The sequence below is a fragment of the Triplophysa rosa genome, linkage group LG12 (genome assembly GCF_024868665.1).
Source record: "Triplophysa rosa linkage group LG12, Trosa_1v2, whole genome shotgun sequence".
In the NCBI taxonomy this organism is placed as follows: domain Eukaryota; kingdom Metazoa; phylum Chordata; class Actinopteri; order Cypriniformes; family Nemacheilidae; genus Triplophysa; species Triplophysa rosa.
The window spans coordinates 18,690,629-18,712,435 of record NC_079901.1 but is presented as its reverse complement, the minus strand read 5'-3'; the positions used below and the strand labels follow the sequence as shown (position 1 = coordinate 18,712,435).

The 21,807-nt window shown below is 38.7% G+C and overlaps 2 protein-coding genes across 2 annotated transcripts; one reads left to right on the top strand and one right to left on the bottom strand.

Annotated features, from left to right (window-relative positions):
• Positions 1-2,023: 2,023 nt before the first annotated feature.
• rassf9 (Ras association domain family member 9) lies at positions 2,024-9,062 on the bottom strand. The gene is made up of 2 exons (XM_057348756.1): positions 8,828-9,062; positions 2,024-6,182 (listed from the first exon to the last, which is right to left on the bottom strand). The coding sequence occupies exons 1-2, from the start codon at positions 8,872-8,874 to the stop codon at positions 4,901-4,903; spliced, it is 1,329 nt and encodes a 442-aa protein (XP_057204739.1). The 5' UTR covers positions 8,875-9,062; the 3' UTR covers positions 2,024-4,900.
• Positions 9,063-10,328: 1,266 nt separating this feature from the next.
• Positions 10,329-13,902, top strand: nts (neurotensin). The gene is made up of 4 exons (XM_057348546.1): positions 10,329-10,627; positions 11,260-11,321; positions 12,492-12,713; positions 13,437-13,902. Exons 1-4 carry the CDS (start codon positions 10,534-10,536, stop codon positions 13,578-13,580), a joined length of 522 nt encoding a protein of 173 aa, XP_057204529.1. The 5' UTR covers positions 10,329-10,533; the 3' UTR covers positions 13,581-13,902.
• The last annotated feature ends 7,905 nt before the right edge of the window (positions 13,903-21,807 follow it).

Sequence of the window (21,807 nt, the reverse complement as noted above, 5' to 3'; positions counted from 1 at the left end):
GAGGTCTGGGGGGAGGGCGGCAAGAGTGTCTCAATCGTAAAAAAAATCCTTTGTACAACCCAACACGGGAAGAACTTCCTGCTTACATACAACAGTTGTATAAATGTGTGTGGAACAGCTGTGAACATGTGTGAATAACAAACAATGCATGGCAACAATCCAGAAAACAGGACTCTTTCAGGTTAAACAACATATTTGAATATTTACTTTTGTAGGTTTGTTCTGCCAAGAGGCTGGCTGGATATCAAGTTCAGTTGTTTTTACGTACTAAATGTTCTCATTTATTTCTAAACACACATTCAAAGCGTTATGCCCTTTCAAATAGATTATTTCATCGATGTTGCGTGTGGAAATTCTACAACTACACTAAAACATCTTACACATAGAATTATAATCCATTTACATTTTGGCAGATGCTTTTATCCAAAGCGACTTGCATTGCATTATACTATACAATCCTCTTTATCCTTTTCTCTTTTCTTGTGGTCCTATCTTATATTGCTTAGGGGTAGGGGACCAAAAAGTTGGAACTGCCACTGCAACGCCCCTGCCTTCAAACCAAAACATCTCCACTGTTTCTCTCTGTCTGTACAGTGCTGTAATAAGAGGTTTTCTGAGCTTTGGCGGACACCTGTGGCATAAATGGACGTAAATACATAAAGGTGCTTTATGCATGCCAACACCTGAGAATAATGACAACATGCATGTGCTCATGAGAGGTTTACTCATTCGGTTCCCCTGGGGTGGAATGAACTGCCAGCCTCCACCCGAACATCCATCACAACTTTCAAAAAACAGCTCAAAACATACCTGTTCCGCATTTATTTGACAAATCTTGTTGTTCATTCTCTCCCTGCCTACTCAGCTTTGATCCTTCTAGTAGCATGGCCTTGTAAACTAACGGTACTGTTTTGATTGTTGACAAAATGTTTATATGTTTTCCTACTTGTAAGTCGCTTTGGCGTCCGCCAAATGAATAAATATAAATGTAATGCTCATACTGTATTGTGATTGCCAATAGTGTGATCTATGTTTATGCATTTGGTACATGCTTTCAACCTTTTCAAAAGGTATACATTTGAGGACGGGAACTGAACAGATGAGGTAACCATGCTTTACAAGTTGGGCCACACATCAAAGGCTTCTATAGGGGGTTTCAGGGCCATGCGAGTTTATTGCTGTCTTTCTAGTCATAGCGACAGCAAGATTTTTTATGCATGGGAACCCCGAGGGTTTGGATCAAAATCACACCTCATTGAGGTAAACATTTTAAATTAATGAGAGGTGGCAAAAAAAGGACCAAGATTATTCACATCAGGTAATTTATTGCAAACAATAATGAATTCATCACGTTACGTTCTGTATAAAAGTGAAGGAATTTGTTACAATTTTGAACTGAACATCGTTAGGTCAAAATCCAAATTAGCCTCTAGCATCTGTTGTCAGATAAGCGATTAGTTTTATGGGATTCAGAAAAAAGTTCGCTGACATGATTTTGCTAGTGCACACTTAACATGCGATTGTAAACTGCCAAAGGAAAATGTTCTTGTCAGGGGGCCAAAAATGGTATAAATTTGATCGATCAACAATGTATCTGTTCTTAGGTGTGCTAATAAGGCATCTTGTATGGTTCACCTAAATACTTTCAGCCTGAATTCATGGCTTTGTGAATAAACCAAAATGCACGTCACCGATAATTTTTAAACTCAAGGACCCCGTCAGTCTGTATTTTGTCAGCCATTAGGTTTCAGAACCACGTGAGGGCAAATAAAATAATTGTATTTTTTTGGGTGAACTTTTCTCTTAAAATTAATAAGGATTGATTCATGCACAACATGTGCTTTGGTGTGCTTTACTAAGGTTGACTTTAATAGACATTAGAGCTTGTAACATATAATTATGAGATTCAAGCAAAAGAACATCTGCTGAAAGGTGAGCATCTCTAGAGCACGTGCTTTCTATAATCCTGTTAAAATACACCCTACGCCCACGCGGCAAAAAATACAGCGGCTCAGTCTGAGATTCTACAATTATTTATTAGACTTTTGGTACAAGTTTAAAATTCATTGATGCGTATGAGAGCAAAATGCACATACAAATCATTGACCTGAAGGAAGGAAAAGACAACCAGTCAAGGCAGACGGATAAAATAATCCAATTTTGAAGATTGTGAATTATTTTTCTTGTGCGTTTAAAATAATCCCGTCACTTGTGGAAAAAACAAATCACGTGTTTATGCAATGCCAGTTGGACATGCTCCTTGATTTAGTGAAGGAAAATACAAGTGTCTTGTTACAAGATACCCTTGGGGAGGTAAAATTACCTACCCATGTGCCACCGATTTTAGGCGAACCGTCGGAACGGACACCAACGTCCCCATTAAAAGTTCATCATGTGGGAGCTGCCTGACACAACCTCAAAGGGCTGTTTACAAGATTTGTCCAGTTTAATTGTTAGCGCTGGAAATACTGCCACAGCAGCAGCGAAGATAAAAGTCAGTAATTGCCGTTTTCGCCCCTGGTAATTACAGCCGGAGTCCTGGCAGCCCTCTGGTGTCTTGTGAAATGACGGTGGCAGTAAACAAGTCACGGTACTGGCAGTACATTAAAGATGTATTGTCTGCACCCTACAGGTTGTGTAGTACTGGATAAGAGCCAATGGGGGGGGGGGATTCGGCTATTATCTCAGTGCGACACACAGCGCAGAAGGACCCAGTGAAGCAAACACTTTGAAAAACCAAGGTTAGCTGCCTAATGCAACATTTAAAAGCCATTCGTTGTGCATTACTACATTTTTTTAAACGTTTGTTATGAGTCATGCTGTGCGACAACAGGGCAACACGTAGTCATCGTTCAGGAACTCTAAAACTGTATGCGACCTGGCAATGAAACCACACTTGAACAGGACTGGCTTAGATTTTAAAGAATGAGGCAATTATCTGAAGCGAAAGGAATCAAATGTCTTACTGGCACTGACTAAAATGCAAGGTTTTCCCATTAGAATTAAAATATTCCTCATTCGTGATTCTATCAGCGTAAGAACGAGTTCTTTCTCTAAGTGCCGCTTTAACCCACTTTAGCTGTGAAAAGAACGTGAGACCACAAGTTATCTCGTGCCGCACCGCAAAAGAATGTTGATAATATCTCGTATTGCAAAAACATGAGGGAAATGTCAATGCTATGCTAAAAGGCTATTGTGAGAGAGAACACGATAAAACATTTGTATATAGTACTTTTTGCATAAAATAAAATATTTAAAAGGTACAGCAAATAAATTATGCATCAGGAGAAATGATATAGCTCTATATTAAGCACTCTGTGCAATCCTGTTTATGTACATTTTACCAGTCTTTCTGCGAAAAGATCAAAAGTAAAGCTCATAAATAATCCATATGTTGTTTTAATGTAAAACAATTCGATTTAAGCACATATTATTTCTAGATAAATGTGTTGATTCCTAAATATTTACAAGGTTTTTTTGTTTGCATAATTTAAAGTATGTGCATGTGTATTACATAAAGTTGCATACAAGTCAATTTCAAATGAATGCTAATAAGATACCTTCTAATTAGAGATGCACCGATTGCAATTTTCTTTGCCGATTCCGATTTTCTATCCACAAACTATAATTGACAGTATACTGTATATAAAACCATATTAACTTTTCTTCAATACACGTTTTTTTTATTTTCATTGAATAAATGATTGAACATTACAATTTCCCCAAATTTCCCTAAATGCAGTTCTCCAAGCTGCATTAAATTACAGAATCTTCTCTTTCCCAAACAACTCTTAAATTGAAGAACTCTGTGACTGAAAAGAAGTACAAATAATAAAATATAACCAAACATGTCACTTAATTTACCTTTTTCATTTTTGTACTCATCTCACAAAAGTCTAAGATAACAATAAAATACTTCAACTTTATTCTCGTGTTTCCGTTTATGAAACTAACATTGCTTTATTTCATTTTTTCTGAAATGTAAAATAAATTGTCTTTATCTTGTCTGTAGGATTAAAAGTGGGTTGATTTTTGCTGCAACTTCAATAAAAAAGTTAAAAAATCTTATGAGTGAATTCTACTCTAAAGATGTATATGTATTTGCAGTTTTTTGTGTTAGTAAAGAACTCAATCAGATATATATCACATATATTGGTTGATTTATTCATTTTTTATATTTTGGATTTTTTAAAACAAGTAGAAGTCGTGTTGAATGTCATTTTACCTACGTGAAATGACCACAGTTTTAATGTAAGACAAGGAATCAGGTTGAATGGAATTTACGTTTGTTTTACACAGAGTGAACGACGTCAACATGAGTTTAGCATGTGTCAGAGTTTAGCATGATGCTAATAGCATCACTGTTGGCATACATACCCCCATGTAGACGGAGCAGCGAGAGATGAACTACAGTCTGTACAGTACATGATGCGTGTGCACGCGCGTGCAGTCAGCGGATGTGAGAGATGCGCGTCAGTCAGCAGAGACTCGCGGTACGCACATGCGAGTATAAACGAGCCGTGAAAGACAGGCTGTGCGCGCGCACGTTTACATGTTTACTTGCGGCTTTGAGTGTACTGACGGCTGTGACGTTCTTGCCCGCATCACGTGAGACTGACCGGGCCGATCATACGAAAAACCGTCCGATTCCGATCTCTTGCCGGTCAATCGGTGCACCTCTACTTCTAATTTAAGATTCATGAATATTCAGTGTGGGTTTGTTTGTGCTTTTTATGCTTAATGCAAAATTAGCATATTTCCATATTTAATCTGAGCTTTAAGTGCATAAAAATAAAATGAATTCAGTTTTCATATATACAGTATGTAGCTGCACTATAACATGATATAACTGTAACAGCATAATAATGTTGTTCAGATGCTCATTAAATCCTCAGATTATTTAAACATCAGTATCCAGAGGAGGTGGTCTGTCCACACACGGCGACAGCGAGTCTTGACTGTGAGTAGAGCTTATTCCTGTATCTGAGTCCGTGTCTGTTGCGTCTGTGGGTGCGCATGTTTGTCTGATCTTGCCTGATGTCTGCTGAGAGACAGCAGCCCTGTTCTGGCTCTTTAAAGATACAGGCTGGTCAGGACAGGTCCCCAGCTCCAGTGTACCGAATTGGGCAACAAGATGCTGGTATTCTTGGTTCTGTGACTGTAAGGCTGTATTGTTCTGCTGCAGTTCCTTCTCGATGTCTTGTGCTTGGGAATGGAGCGAAAGCCCGGCTCTCATGCTTGACTCGAGTTCATTGCGTAATCTTTCCAACTCCAAAAGATCTGAGGAGGATAGAGAAAGGTCAAATCCCAGCTCCGGTTCTGGGCTTGCCGCTGCTGCCCCTTTCAACTCGTCTGAATCGAGGGTCCAAGCATTGCTCCTCAGCTCCAGGTCGATATCTCGAGAGAGCCGATCAATGAGTTCTTGGTGTCTGCAAATGTGTAGGTCTAGTTGCTCTATTCCGTCACTGGTGTTAAAATACTCCTGCATCTGGCTGTCAAATTCAGACAGGAACAGGGGCGATGCCTGTCCATCTTCACACTCGGTGAGGCTGGAGGGAGGTGTGGGGCTGCTTTTCACCTGTCGCTCCAAATGTTCAATCTCCAAGTCCAGCTCACGCATCTGCTGTATCTGCTGTCGCATGGTCTGGTCCTGGGAGATGATCAACCGCACCAACTTGCTGATCTCCTCAGAGCCCTCTGATGTATCTCCTTTCTGGATCTTTTCCAGTTTGCGGAAAGCCTTCTTCACCATGCGCTTCTGCTTTTCCGCAGTCACGGTCTTGGCATACTGCGCAGGTCCCTGGTCCAGTCTCCGCGACCTAGCTCCTCGAGATCTTGAAGCCCTCTTGGCTCCCTTGGATGAAGGCACAAAATCGCTTATTTTCACAAGAACGAACTGTATGAAAGGTCTTTCATCACCCCAAGCGTTCCATAATCTGAGGATTCGAGTGAGAGGTGGCAGAGCTCTCTCAAATCCCTTCCACCGTTCCAGGATGCAAAAGTCTTTGGGTTCTCCATGTAGGAGCCTCTTACTTTCGGGGATAGTCTTGTAGTCCTCCAATAAAGCCTCAACCAGGTCGGCACAGGTCGTGTGCTTGGTCACACCGCAGACTATTTTTTCTTCTTGACACACTCTCACCTGGATTTCCTTTCCTGGTGTCTCCTGTGCAGTCTTAGACCTGCTACAGAAATAAAACAAGTGCAAAATAAGCAAAAGTAAATGACAGACTGTTGCCATGTACGGTATATTAAATAAATATAATAAAGACAATTTGTTTGAACAAAGCAGTGTATTTTGTGATGAAGGAATGTGAGAGGTATGCAAGAATGCAAGTGGTGAGTTAATGGTTATAAGACCCTTCTACAAAAGTCAATAGTTAAACTATTTTCACACAGAATGAGTCTGAAACGGAGGTATACAGAAAGCCTCTAATAAACATGTATAATAATTAACCAAATGCAAAATGTACAAATTCAAGTGCTTTATATTGTATGATATTAACCGCATAGAATTATATATCGCAGCTCTACAGGCACACCTGTATTAATTGTATGACCAACTTGTTGGATCTCCTCAGATCATCAAGATTTACAGGAAGCGTAGTTTGTCCACAGATCAGCTATTTAAGCTGCAATACAATACATGCATTTTACGCTCACAAATGCTTTACACAATGGTTTTGCCCCTGGCGAACTGATTTTTAATTCTGAAGAGGTTCTTATAAATAACTCTGTGATGACATGTTACTTCAATCATTTTATTCAGAATTCAATTGTTTTCCAAAAATGGTCTACTGCAGTTTGTCTTCCAATGTCCTCATGAGTACAGGAAATGAAAGAGATGGATGCACCTGTGTTTGTCTTGTGGGAAAATCAATGGTGACCAGCCGCATCCTGGTCTATACATCCTGCCAAATGTTTCTATATCGTGACTCGTGAGGCAATGGAAAAGACTGAATTTAAAACCGTACAAGAAATGTACTACAAACTGTCTGCTTTCTGTATTTACAGTAAAATACAGGACTTTTTAAAAAAACTACAGATGTGACAAATTTTGCGTCTACACTAGAGCATGGTTCGGTGAACACAACGTGTATAAGGTTAGTCCGTAACATAAAACCCTGTTTTGAAACATACGTATATTACTTGTAGCTGCCTAATAATCACAACACTTTACTTCTCAACACATGTTTTGCCAGCAGACATGATGACAGTGACACAGAGAACATGATGTATTCTACATACAGTCCTCATCACAGTGTCTGAACAAGCATCAGGTTATTTCAGTGGACACATGTAAAAAACTTAAGTGGAGCAGATCGTATGGGGGGGGAATCCATAACCATAAGTCACATATTTCACACTAAAGAGTAATATTATGAAAACATGTCATCAGAGGTAGACATAAAAAAACTGTGCTTCCGGAGTCCTATCTAAAAGGGATGGGAGAATTTTGAGGTTCGCTGATTCTCAGGAAAACCCCGTTTACTTGTTAAACATCACTGGGAAGATGTTTAACATCTCCACTGGACCTCTGCATTAGCTTTTTAGTCTCTATAGAAAGAGTAAGCGCATAGTAATTTACCAATATTTAAGCCATAACAGTTTGATGTTATTCCATGTTTGGCACACTAAATAACCACACAATTATGGCAGCTGAGGTAGTTTAGTAAAGGGTAATAAGTTCCCACAAACATAAATTCCCTGTTCTTGGAGTGAACAGCTATTTCATTTCATAAAGAAAAACACAAGTCAAGGATATCTGTGAATTTAAACATGCATAAATCAACCCTTAGAATGACACAAACCACTAGAACTAAGACAGACAGAGTAAGATTACTTTGATTGGTTATTCCTTTGAACATTTCAGATAATTATAGTTGGTTTATATGATTTTACAGCGCCATAAAGATTTAATCACCCCTTAGACGGTCTCCAGACTGAACGGTTAAGACCAGCAACGCTTAGTAAAATGTCTTGTTGTGAAATCTATATTGCAACACATTCAAAACATAAGTGATAAAATGATTTGGCCAGATTTATTCTCTGCCCTTGCGTAAGTATATAAAATGTAAAAAATATATGGCACACCAGAACATAAAAGCTAATGCACACTCACAGCCATCCAAATCCACTTAAATCTCACCCAGCAATTCATTTCGACAGAAACATCAGGAAACACAGACATCACAATTCAAAAGCAATCATACAAGCTCAAAAGCAGGATTAGATATAATAATAATTATTACTATTAAAATAATTATATTATAATATTCTGTAATATTATAATTATTCTGTATAGCCTGTAATATTATGCATTTGCTGTCAGGCAAAAATCTGAAACGACTTTTCAGAGGTATAACTCAAACACAAGTAAGTGAAGTAGCCTATACACAATCACATCAATTTAAAAGCTCAGCCTTGTTACAGTAGTTCTTTTCATCCAACACACGCACATCTGACATGCGCGACTTGATATTTAGAGGGAAAATGACTCGGTTTGGAGAGACATGGCGTTACTTCACGCCAGCTACCTGCATCCACAGAGGCAACAGGGCAAGCAGAACAACAGCATTAGTGTAACTCGATTCTCAGCGACCATGCAGCGGAACATTGAGAGAGAGCCAGAGCTGTTGTTACAGTACCCAAACCCATTATTATAATACGCCTTTGTCATTGTCCAGGCAATTACGCACGAGAAAATAATTTAACCCCCCTCACGTTTTCGGTTCTGAAACTCGTTTCATATTTTAAATATGCATATTTGTGTATTCTGTGGAATGTTTGTGATCATCTCACACGAAACGGATGGTGTGAATCATCATACCTGTTCTTCAAACGCGCTTTCAGAAAGTTTTTGCCGAAAGGAGCCATTGCGCGTCACCAAGCGTCAATACGTTCACAGGTCAGATCCGAGCCATCTTGTTAGAAAACGGAACGCACGAAGCTCATTAAAAAATGCCACTGAAGTGCCGCTCGTAGAAAAAGTTCAACAACTTGTGAACTTCAAAGTAAAGAAAGAGTTACAAGCGGCGGTGATCGCGCAGGCCCGGCCCACAGCGCACGGGGGAGGTGACCAAACTCAAGGCTGCGGGGAGAGCAGCGCGGAGCTGAATCTGACGGTAGCGCTTCTATAATAAAATGAATTATAATACAACCTAAATTCATTCAGCATTGGCGCTGTAGACTTTCAAGATTTGCCTTTTGAAAGCAATCTCAAAGATAGGCGCTTGTTTTATTACAGATTATACTGAGAGGAACTTAAAGGTTTAACACCACATGGCCTCTTAAAACGTACAGTATAAGCATTGCATCTAAAGTTTGAATACAATATACACAGTGTCTAACAAAGTGTCGGACAAAAATGTAGTATTAATAATATTATGTCTACTCAAGAGCGACGTCAAGTGGAAGAATATAGGCTAAGAATGAAAACACTTTAATGATGACAATGTTACAATTTTCTGTTAGAAAAATCACTTGAAGAGATTCCATGTAATGTTCAAAAAGTTTATTCTTGCAAGAAGGTGCAACACAGATGAGAAAAGCTCAGCCTGGTTGATCTGGCAGATCTTTTATTCACAGGACTTACATCATGTTTTGATTGGTTCAAAGACTCTTATCAGTAAGATAATACTGGAATCTGTTGAACAGTCATTTCTTCAAAAGGCTTCATCAATATGAATGGTTTTTACTCATACAGATATCTGTTACACATTCTGTTTCTTCTATAAATCCCCTAATAGCTAAAGAAACAGTTAAGCAAGCAATAAACACAATTTTCCCAACATTTTCCCATTACACTTCAAATGCTTTCATAGAAATCAAAGCAGGTAAGAATACATAAATACATTGGGAAGGTTTTTGTCAATTACTATAAATTGTTATTTTGCTATTTTGCTATTGTTACTGCTATGTGTGAATCCAACAGAACAGCATGACCTGTGCTGATGTGATGAGTTCATATAGACTGTTAAAGTCTGTTTTTTCTTTATCAATCAGTTGAGATAATACTGCAGAATCTTACATCCTCTCCGACTTTATCTGTCAACATCTTCATCATCACGCTTCCAAGAACTAATAACAATTTCCCTTCTACACTCCCCCTCCTGTAGAATGAAGATGAGGGAAGAGGAACATCGAATAATCAGTGCAAGTTTTGACGTCAACAACGAAAGTGGCATTTCTGAGGTGTCTACTGATGTCATCGTGACACAAGACAAGAGGCCACTGTGGGAGGGATGGGGAGAGATATGGAGATGGATAGGAGGGGTATGAACGATAGCACTCTGACATCATAGAGGCTATTATATACTGGGTGAGATGGAGCCCACCAATCCACACTTCACTTCCGAGGAACCCAAGAGGAGACACAGCCAACAGGTTGAACAAGAAACCAAGGGGACAGCATTGACTTCTGCAGGAAGTGCTCGTCCGTGATCATCTCTTTATTTCCCCCAACTTCTCTCGGCTTTGCCATTTGATATATACCCTTTTTTGACCTCTAACCCTATGGACTTGGGCCTGTCTTAAATGTGCAACGACTGTGGGACTACTACTAACAAGATGCAGATGCAGCTGACCTTCATAATGCTACTATTTTTATTTTGTAATGGACTATGCTCAGGTAGGCTATTTAATGGTTTATACCTTCTGATGGGTTTCCACTGGTTCTTTTATTTTAAGCTTCAAATTTTGCAAAGTAAACTGTTTTAGAATAATCTTGATGGCCATATTTTGTAGAAATCATGTATTCTATGGTACTGTATTTTTGACACTTCTGATGTCAAGAATCATTGTTGTTTTAATGTGGCAGTTATTAGTTTTTAGAAATCACATTAGAAGCAGCCAATACTAAAAAATGCAACTTAAATTGTTGGAATGAAACAATGTATATCTTTTAGAGAAGTTTAAATATGACAGACTGATTCCTTCATCCAGGGAGCACTTTATATACAGTATAATACATCTTCCCATCCAGAAACCATATGTAAAGCCCACATCAAAAGGTACATTTCTTTGGAAAGTTGCTCACTGAAGACTCAAATAAAAAAATGTTGCTGGCAAGCAATGCATCTTATAGTCTACTCAAATTGGAACAATATAGTGGCGTATGTGAATTGTAGAGATTTGATAGCATATTATAGATTCACTATTACAGAAAAGGAATTAAACTGAAATACATTTTTATTTGTTTATATGTCTGGTTTTTACCCTTAAAACGTAAACATTTTTTAAAACTGTTTTATCCTCCTTTAGATATAGACCACGGGAAAAGGGCAATAGAAGAAGAGGTACTGAGAAGTCTCCTCACATCAAAGGTATAGTATTGCTTTTAAAAACACCTGTCACCAACAGAAGCAATGCTGTCCTTCTATAGGCTTTTAATATGTGCCCTTTCGAGTGTAAAGGGCAACTGAATTTTAAAGTAATGTCATGTTTATTGCATTACCAATGTTAGAAAACTGCAAAAAGTGAGAAAAATATGTAATGCGTGCACTGATGTCTTATAAGCATTGCTGAATTAATACAAAATTTCTTACGACTCGTAGGTTTTTACTATAGGAATGGGTACAATTTCCACTTGAATCTTATGTTCTCTGCTCACGTTTCCAGAATAGCCCAGGGGGTTGGGATTTCTGTTAAATTTAGGTTTGCTCTCTGGTCAGTCAACATGGGCTATTGTGTGTATGACATGATCTAAAAAGGTCTAAAAACGCTGACTGGTGTGAAATGCATCTTTACAATTACACATTTTGGTTAAACATCGAAAGAATTTAGTAAATTAGGTGCAATGCAGTAAACACGCAAAATGGATTAAGCTTTTATGCTTCATTGGTGGACTAAAGGAGGTTTCATTGGTAGAGGAGATACTCATTTGTTCACTGAGCAATGTTATCAACTATTATATATTGAGTTAATAGAGTGTGAAAGTTGGCATAGCATGATTATTTCTGGTAGTTTAAGTTTTTTTTTAGCTCTTAACCATAGTTCCTTGCAAGACAGCTTTTATAATATTCTGGATAGACGCCCACTCTGCTATAGCTCTGCTATAGAGTTCCTCAATAATTCTGGGTTTAATTGTCATGTCTTATGCTTTTCATAAGGCCAAAATAACAGTTGGCATTGATTCATTCATTGTACTGGAACAGATCGACTTTCTTCATACAGGTCATACAGAGGTCTCTTTGATATATTAGATGGTTTCTGTTTGCATATCGAGAGCTGTTTTTAATGCAGACTTTAATATCTGAAAATGTAGTTACAGTCCTCAACCAACTTATTCTGAAACTGTGTAAAATAAACAATATACTCAAACCAACTATATACTGCACAAATATAGGCACTGCACAGCCAACAGGTTCAAAACCAATTGCCAGGCTTTGATGTGGTTAGATTCATTTTGTGAAAGCCAATAAAGAGATTGAGAGAACCCAATGCGGAGATGCCGAGCAAGTGAATGCGAACATGCTTTATCATTGTGCATGCAGGTAAAGCAGAGCAAGCACACCGCCCCCTTGTGGCAACTGCCTCTTCAGGATTTGTGCAGGATGCTGGGCAGTCTTGGGGACGCATTGCATGAGGCCTGGGGCATCAAGGAGAAGGATGAAACAGAGCCTGGCTATGATCAAAGTGTATCTGGTACCTTCGCCCAAATGCTTGTGGAACTACATGACCTTCAGAACCTCTGTGGGGTACTGCAGCCCAGAGAGGTGAGAAACTATAGAAACAAAGACACCATGAATTTCCAATGGCCAAAATTTGAGCTCCTCAGCAGATACGTTTTGGTTACATAACTCTGTAAGTATTTTAAGGTTGTCTGGTTTGTTAAATGCATTTCCATTATTTCCTAAAAGGCACCGCAGACACCCCACTGAGTTTAATTAGATTGCCCTGCAGTCTCAGGACTTCATAACAAAGATGATTGTTCCTGTTTGAAATGTACAATGGTCAATAAATGAATGGCACATGAATGTCTTGGGAAAAAAGTTGATCGAAAAAGACATGCTGCCAATTTAAAGAATGGCCAAGAGCTAGTCACAATTCAAAGCCAAACAGTTTTTCTCAGATAGAAAGAAAAACTCAAAGCACTAAATCAAGGTACCATTTTATTGAAGTGCTCTGATAGAAGTGATGGGAGTCCTGGCTAATCTCCAGTTCTTACATCACCGCTACCTAGAACTGAACTGTGATTTAAATTTACACACATCATCTGTGCTTCCATGAATGTCGACATATAGACTCAATCACGTATACATCTTACGTAAGCTCACTTGAGAGCTCTCAATGTAGAAATGATCAAGTCTAAGCATCAGTCAAGACATACCTGCTGAATGACAGCACCAGTCGCCCAATTGGTGTGATTTTTACTCCTGTAATAATATATTTGAGTGACACTGATGGCAGCAGCTCAAATACTCTGTCTTTCATTTTAGCTTCAAGACGGCCAAGAATATCAGGACTTGGATCAAAACAGCGACACCCCACCGAAGAGGAAATCCCCCTATATACTAAAAAGGCAACTGCGCACCAACAAATCAAGAAGGCCGTACATTCTGAAGCGAAGTGCATATTACTAATGGTCAAAACCCACATGCGGAAAGACATTTTTACATTATGTGAACGTGTCTGTTTTCACTGTCGTATTATTGGTAGCAAGCGTAATTGTGTTATGTTTAAAGCTTGTTTAGCGAAACTTATTTAATTTAAAGTGAAGTTTGTCCCGTCTTCACTATGGGATGGACAGTGTAGATAAAAAAGCATTCAATGCCAGAGTTTATTATATTTATTCAATGTATATTTATTTTTCTTCCGATGTAAATCATACTTATTAAAACTCATTATGATATTGATCATTTCTTCATCATTCTGAAAGAATGCAACAATACTTGGGAGTCTCTTTTTGCTGAAGGATATTACCTACTGTAAAATACTAAAACATTGCATTATCACCTTGAGCTATAGGCCTACTCAAACATCTATCTATGTGTATTAAAAATGATATATATACTTTTAAAAACATAAACATAAAAATATTAATGAAATATTTGAAAGAAATCATCCATGCAAAAAAGTGAGCTTGGCAAAGAAAATCTGTTTCAGGATCACATCCGGTGCTCCTATTGTGAAAGTCCACATTTTCCAAAAGACGTCTCAAACTGTTAATGAAGGAATTAAACGATGTGAAAAATGAAAATAATGAGACAATCTCTGCATTACATCTGACAACTTGCTGAGAGTGATTACGCTATAACCTTACACATTAAGATAACTATATTCTGTTACTCTGCATTCAGAAACTCTTGTATAGGAGATTTATTTCATGGGCTCTAAAGCAGATAAATGCTCAAATGGTTTGTTCAGATTCATTTGTCATTTGTCAAATCCCCCAGCTAAGCACATCACTTACATTAATGAAATAAAGAAGAGAGTGCTTGTTGATTTTTCATTTCTCTAATTGGCCATTGACCATTAAAAGACTAATTCATTTAAGTAATTGGCTTTAGAAAGTGCTGAACAATTCAAAAGACCCAAAATATGTTATTTCTACACATTGTTCACATTGTTCTCAATACAATTATTGTTAGATTTAGATTATGCATTCAAAATGTTTTCATATCAACATATGCTGACAAAGTTGATTGTGTCAAATAAATTCGTATTTGATAAACATGCAATAAGTTGTCGGTATACCAGCAGATGGCAGTAGAGTCTAATGTAATACAGAGACCCCAAAAGGCACCAAGCATACGGAGACTACCTTTGAGGCAATAGATATTTATGTAAACAATGGTGCTATGCATTATGTGCCAATTAGATTTGCAATTGCTGTACATTTTTGGATTTCTATACAGTATGAGTATCTGTATTTTATACTTAATATTATTGTCTATTTCACCAATACTTTAATATTTGAATACTATTAAAACAAATTCAATAAGTAAATGAATGTAGCTGTGGATATTTCCACATATTGGATATCACTACTGTACTTGGTTTTAATGTGGATAAATGTGGATAGCTTTTCACAGTAGAATACAATGCTACGTTTTTTTATTGATGCACATGTGCTTTTCTTTTCCCCCCCATTTCTGCAGGCATTGATCGCATATGGTCGCTTGTCTTGTTTGTCTGTCACTTTATGGCTTACTGCTGAAATGTGGGGGGAGAAACATTTGTGTCCTTCAACACAGTCCCGCAGAATATGAAAAAAAACAGCATGCATATCTCTGTATTTACAGCACACTGGTTATGTGATGGCTGAGTAAATTGGTATGCTGCCGTTTGTTTTATGTTTGGGCAAAGTGACAGCTGTGCTTTTCATGTTGGCTTTAAAATATATGAACTGTATTCATTTATTAAATAATTCATTTAGATTTCCTAATTCAAAGCCTTAAAGGTCCAGTGTGTAGTTTTTTGGAGCATCTATTGACAGAAATTCTATATAATATAATATACATAACTCTGTCTTCAGAGGTGTATAAAGACCTTTCATAATGAAGCATTATGTTTTTGTTAGCTTAGAATGAGCTATTTCATACATGGAATTGGCCATGTTGTTTCTATAGTAGCCATAAACGGACAAACTGCTCTACAAAGCGTGATTCGTAAATACGTTATCTCCTTCGGCAAAGAAGCGAAAACGTGATGACATCTTAGTTTTGCGCAGCCACCGTAGTGCTTCGAAAGGGAGGGGTGGAGTGAGCCATTGATTGCAATTCTCAACCTCGCCGCTAGATGCTGCTAAAATCTCCAAATTGCTCCTTTAAATGTAAATATCTTGTAATACTTTTTATTACACGGCTCATTTGAGTGCGTGATTCTGATTGGCCAGTCGCGACATTCCAAGGGTTGTTATTTTCATATAACAACCGCTCAAAACTAATAACACCCTGTAACCTGGATGCTGCAAATCATTTTGAGAGGGGCAGTTTAATATTACACAAAAATGAATTATAAATACGTCTTTTAATAACATATATCACATTATATTTACAAATGATTAAACCAATTTGCCTGTTCGTGACGTTTGAACGAAACTAAACGGCTTTTCCTCGCGGAAGGTCTGCATTCGGTAAAAATGAGCTAATAAATATTTCAAATTTACATTTTATGTCCAGTTTTTTTCTCATGTGGCAAGTAGCCGTGTAATAAGCGGGATAATGTACAAGCAGCCGGCTGTTATTGCGAAATAAGCCCCTTCAGTGTGACACAAGATCACACTGTCGGGGCTTATTTCTGCGATGACAACCGGCTGCCTGTAGATTATCCCTTACTTACTTGATACATACCTCACATGTTATGATCACATGCCATGGTGTTGCATGCTGTTGCCGTCTGCAAACCGTCTGTATGGACTTCACTCATGCAAGAAAGGTCACATCACCTCTACAAAGGTCATTGTTTGTGGGAGGACGCCAGGGAAATGCAGTCCTCCTCAGCATCATCTGTTGTGTCAATGCTAGGGCTCCTTAATTGTTTTGGCCACAATCCAGCGCTGCAGCTCTCTTTAATTTATCTTAAATTTTCCAATAGAACCACAGATTGACAGTTTAACTTAGCCACGGGTCTTGGGCGCATCCCGTGTCTGATGCAAAATCAAAGTCATTTGTGCCTTTATCTGCGCAGGACGGTACATCTCCAGCCAGCCGGCTGCATCAAGATAATTGCTTGTGAAAGAACGAGATTAGTTCTCTTTGTGAGAAATCTGATTGTGTGGATTGAATCTGATTGTGTGAATTGGATGATAGTATAACAAGCGTGACCTTGTTCTCTGCCTGCAGAGTAAATAATTAGCGCCTGCATATGGGCAGTGTTACCCAGCATCGGTGAAAAGGCAAAGGGTGGAAAAGTGACAGCTTCTAACAGGAGAAACAGATCTAATCCAGTTTACTGTCTTCTGCAATGAACTAAATCGAAGTGACCTCCCCCAAAGTTTACTGCCCAGTGTGGTGTCCTAACAGGCCAAAAGACACGTGGACAAACAGTAGGACAGCACAGATGTATAGCTGCCAGTTCTAGTTTCATTGCCTGTGCTACACAACATTTGCGGTTGACCTGGCATAGAAATTTGAACAAAATTCTGTCATCATTTACTCACTCTCTTGTCATTTCTAACCTGTATGACTGTAGAACACAAAAGAAGATATTTTGAAAAACGACGGCAGTACCCATTGACTTGCACTGGTTTTGTGAATATACAATAGAAGTGAATGGGTACCGCTGTTGTTTGGTTAACAACATTATTCAAAATATATTTTGAGCTACTTGTGTTAGTTAAACCCATCCATAAATGACATGTAAAAACTGAAAAACACTTTCCATGTCCATCATATGACAGGAAAAGGGGTGGTTTAAAAAAATGGATCATATGCATAATGCGCTTCATGCAGTTGATCAAATTGTTACTTCTGTTAGATGTCTTAGTCCCAAAACAACTGATGAAAAAACAACATTGAATATCAGCATTTCTTCCTCATACAGTAACTTAACACGGCTATGAGGTAACAGCGAAGGAAAAACAAAATTTACACAGCACAAAGCAACCTAATCCAATTCATTCTTCTCCTGTGCTGTTTTAAAGGCTCCCTCCAGAGAAGGAAGAAAGGAGTGCTGATGTTCTCAGACGGGCTGCGAACAGAACCATTAAAAGGGCCGATGGAGACGGCGACAGTAATTGTCACACAGGAGGAGAGAGCGGTAACCGCTATGCCAGGTTTTAAATGAGCTGATTGCATCTCTGTGGCTGCCAAAATTGTAAAAAGCCAAGTCTTACGTCTTATTTTCACAGTCTCAGCTTGGTTATTATATGTCCTACAATGGTAGAGAGGGAAAGGGGATCGGCCAGAGTGCCTTTGTTCTGCATGGCATCACATTCTCTCCTGCTTTTAGTGTGCCCATGAGCGAGGTGCTTTTAAAGAAGAGCCTGGGGAAATGAGTTATCTCCACTCTACATGCAGGGAAAACCCTGCCATTAATCTTTAATTAAGGCTGTTACAATGGAGAGGGACACTGCAGTAATAGGAGAGAGAGAGAGCGAAGGGGGTTCGCTATAACAACAGGAGAGAAGCCAGAGAGTGGGAGATGGAGAGCTGCAGTGCAAGAGTACATTAGTAGGAGCTCATTGAACCATCATCAAAACACGTCCTCTCATCATCTAACAGACTTTGAAGAGGACCTGCGCCTCTTTTGCAAATAAAGATTTCTACTATTGTTATACGGAGTATTGACATTTCTAAAATGTAGCAAGGTTGTATGGCTAATGGATGTGTGATATTTGCATGATGGTGGGCGCGATCTGTGTTTTGTTTTGTTCACACCCTTGCTGAGAGAATGTGGATTAATGTCTTGCCTAATGACTCATTGCATGCAAATTGATCTTTAACACTCTCTGTTATTGCTTAAAATTGGATTTATACAGATTCCCATCCACAACCGTGTATGTCTCCACATGCTTAAAAGTAAAGGTTCTTCTTAGGTTTAGCTAAGGGCAATCTTCTTTTTTGTAGAGAAATGTCACCTTATATGGTTCTCACCTTAGATCTGTTTTGGTTACATTCTTCCAAATATCTTCCTTTGCACCACTTTAGGTTCAACATAAAACAAACCTTTTCTTATCAAGAACCATAGAACTCAACAACACTCAAACAAGTTGTTCTATCATCTCAGGCTGCAAAATATTTTTGAGTCAGTTTGACTAATAAGAAGCCTTCAACTCATTCACACGTCATAGTATCTCTCTGTAGTGAAGCACAGGGCTATATCACCGAGTGATGACCACCATCAGCTTCACAGAGCAGCTCTATTGAGAGAGAGTGTCATCATACAGTAGTTAATACTTATGAAACTTTAATGGTTTACTGATGAAAGCTGTATAGAAGAGCAGGCAAGAGCCCAGAGCTACATTCCGGGGGGAGCAGAAGGATAAATGAGACTAATTATTGGATGAGGGTAGATCTGGCTCCAGCGCCCCTAGTGATATGTGACAGCGGTTGAAAAGAGCCAGATGTGGGGCTCCACCTTGGTGCATGTCAGTGATGGGATATTAAACCACAGAGGCTCTGGGGAGTGTAAGCGCAGCCAAAAATGGTCCATTCCAACACCTGTCGCATTATGTGTCTAGGCCTACAGATAAACACCTGCTTATTGGTTTAAGAGCACGCTAACTGGCTAATGATTGCCACGAGACAGGCCTTTGTTCTTATCGGGGAGGGATTTTGGGACTTGTTTTACTCCAGTTTAATCTTTCCTCCCTCCGGATTCATCTTAGCCTCAACACCTGCAGCCATGCTTTAATTGAATCAGTGAAAAATGTAACTGTGCTTGGTCAGTGACGCATAAATATTTATTGCGAGCAACCATCATATATTAGCTTAAAAAGAATTGGTTTTCTGATTTTGGCTGGGTTAGACCAATTTTGTTGGTCGCCATGTCTGGCCGAGCAGGTGTTATGCTGGTCTCCAAATCTTGTCCAAAATCCTCCTCAATCAGCTAAAACCATCAAAGATAGGTAGGCTGTTTATTCAGCAAAGATGCAGTCTTCAACACACCTGATTTAACCACGCCAACCAGATGTTCCTTTATATTGAAATGAACTCTTCTGAAGGCCCTTTATCGTTCCATTCTGCGCGTGTTGAAACATGTTTATTTTTTAAAACAGGAAAGCAGACGTGTTTCGGTGGAACGTGGCACTCGTGTCTCAGCCACTGTTTGTTTCACAATGACACACCCGCCCCCAAACACATCAACACACAGATCACATCCTTGTCATAGCAGCTTCCCGTGAGCACGAGAGCATCTAATCTCAAAGGGACCTTAGATCAGTGGCCGTCAGACAGTCGGCGGCTTATTACAAGCCATTCATCACCCACATCTCTGTTTTGAGCTCCTCTGCTCCTTGGGGAAAAGCTTTTTACGGCCTTTTGTTTACCCATCAATCTGTTCATGCTTTTCTTTTCCATCCTCTTCATCACGTCTTTCCCTGACACCCATATGACTAGCCCCTTAAACCATTCAAAAAACCCATATAAATGCCAGCAAGTTCCTCTGTTTGTTTTGGATGTTGATCCAACAACAAATCACGTATGATTACAGTCAAGCTTTGATTGCTCTTCGGGGCAGGAGTGGATGGCTATTATGTGAATATTTTTTATGTCTGACCATATGAAAGTTAATAGCACTATTTATAGTGCTATTTATAATGTGGCATTCATATCATTGGTGGTATGTATGATTTACTGCCGCAGTCATTGTAATACTGTAAATATCTGACAATATTCACAGATTAGTGGTCATGCAAACAAATGGACAGAGTGGTGTCAATAAAATCAATGAATACTTTTTCCTTTCAGGTTTGGTTTTGGTTGGCATGTTATCTGAATTTTTTTTACTGTCAACCTATAGTTTTTTTTCTTAAAGTGAACAATGGCGGTACCCATTCACTTCCGTTGTATAGACACAAAACTAATACAAGTCAATGGGTACCGCCGTTATTTGGTTATCAACATTCTTCAAAATATCTTCTTTTGTGTTCTACAGAAGAAAGTAATTCATATAGGTTTGAAATTACAAGAGGGTGAGTAAATAATGACAGAATTTTGGGGATTTCTTTAAATACTTTCAATGCAGTAAAATGATTTCACCTACTTTTTCATGACTTTACATTGTACCGTATTACAATAAACCAAATAAAACATTTATTTGACAGTTTTTGTAATGTACCCACATTTAAAACCCATGATCTGATGCAATAAATTTGGGATTTGATTAATTTATCACAGGACAAAGTTTAGTGCTTGACTTTACTTTAAGAGGCCCTAAAGTGTTCAACTATTTAAAGTATTTATTACCTTCCCTTTTACACACCCCTGAGGTTTAGAAACATAAAGTACTATTTCTACCGTAAAGCAGCAGTAAATATTCATAATTCAGCCTGAAGTTTTGCTGAGGAGATGCCTTTCCTTGCAAATTCAGCCCCTGTGCTGTCACATTAACAACGCAATATTGAGGTGCTGGTAAATCTATAGTTTCACTGTAGTGCTGAGGGGCTTAATCAGTTAGCAGTTTACTTTGGATCGAAGTGGAGTTTCTTTCATATAAAACCCGTTGAACTTTTCGAGTCAAAAACAATCGATTGGTTCCTAGTCCCTCCCTATTATCTTCTGCCTGCTTCTCTGAAGGTATTAACATCCGTAATGATTTTTTCTTGGGAATCAGGTTGTGTGAGATCTTCAGTGCAGCAGATCATTTGGGAATAGGGTACGAGAAGCCTCTCCGCCTTAGATTCACATCATTTGATTGTACGGTTCGCTCCCTTATTTACGCAGGACCGCTGCCATGGAAACCTAGAATCGATTGGGTGGTGCTCCGTGCAGGGCCAGGAGTTATTATGGTATATTGGTTTTTCTGGACCATTCTGACACCTTTTAAAATGCACATTAGCTATGGTTTCCTACGTATCTTGCCTGCCATATGGACCCACCTCAGCTTTCGTTCCACTTCACTTTGAAGGGCGATGCTGCTGTGGCCTGAGCTTTTCTGCACCGGCCCGAATAGGTGGAATTTGCTGGTTCTGCAATAAAAATCAATTTCCTTCAGGTGCACTCGAAACAGTTAATGAACTAAAATGTGCACAACTATGGCAATTGCTTTTGTATTTGTTGTTTAACTCTTGAAACGACCAACAGAATTTTAAGAGAACTGTACACTAAAATGTACAAAATTCAATAAGCTGAACCAAAATTCTACGATGCACACAGAAAAAATTCACCCAAATGGCCCAAGCACTGTAAATTCATTATGAATGTA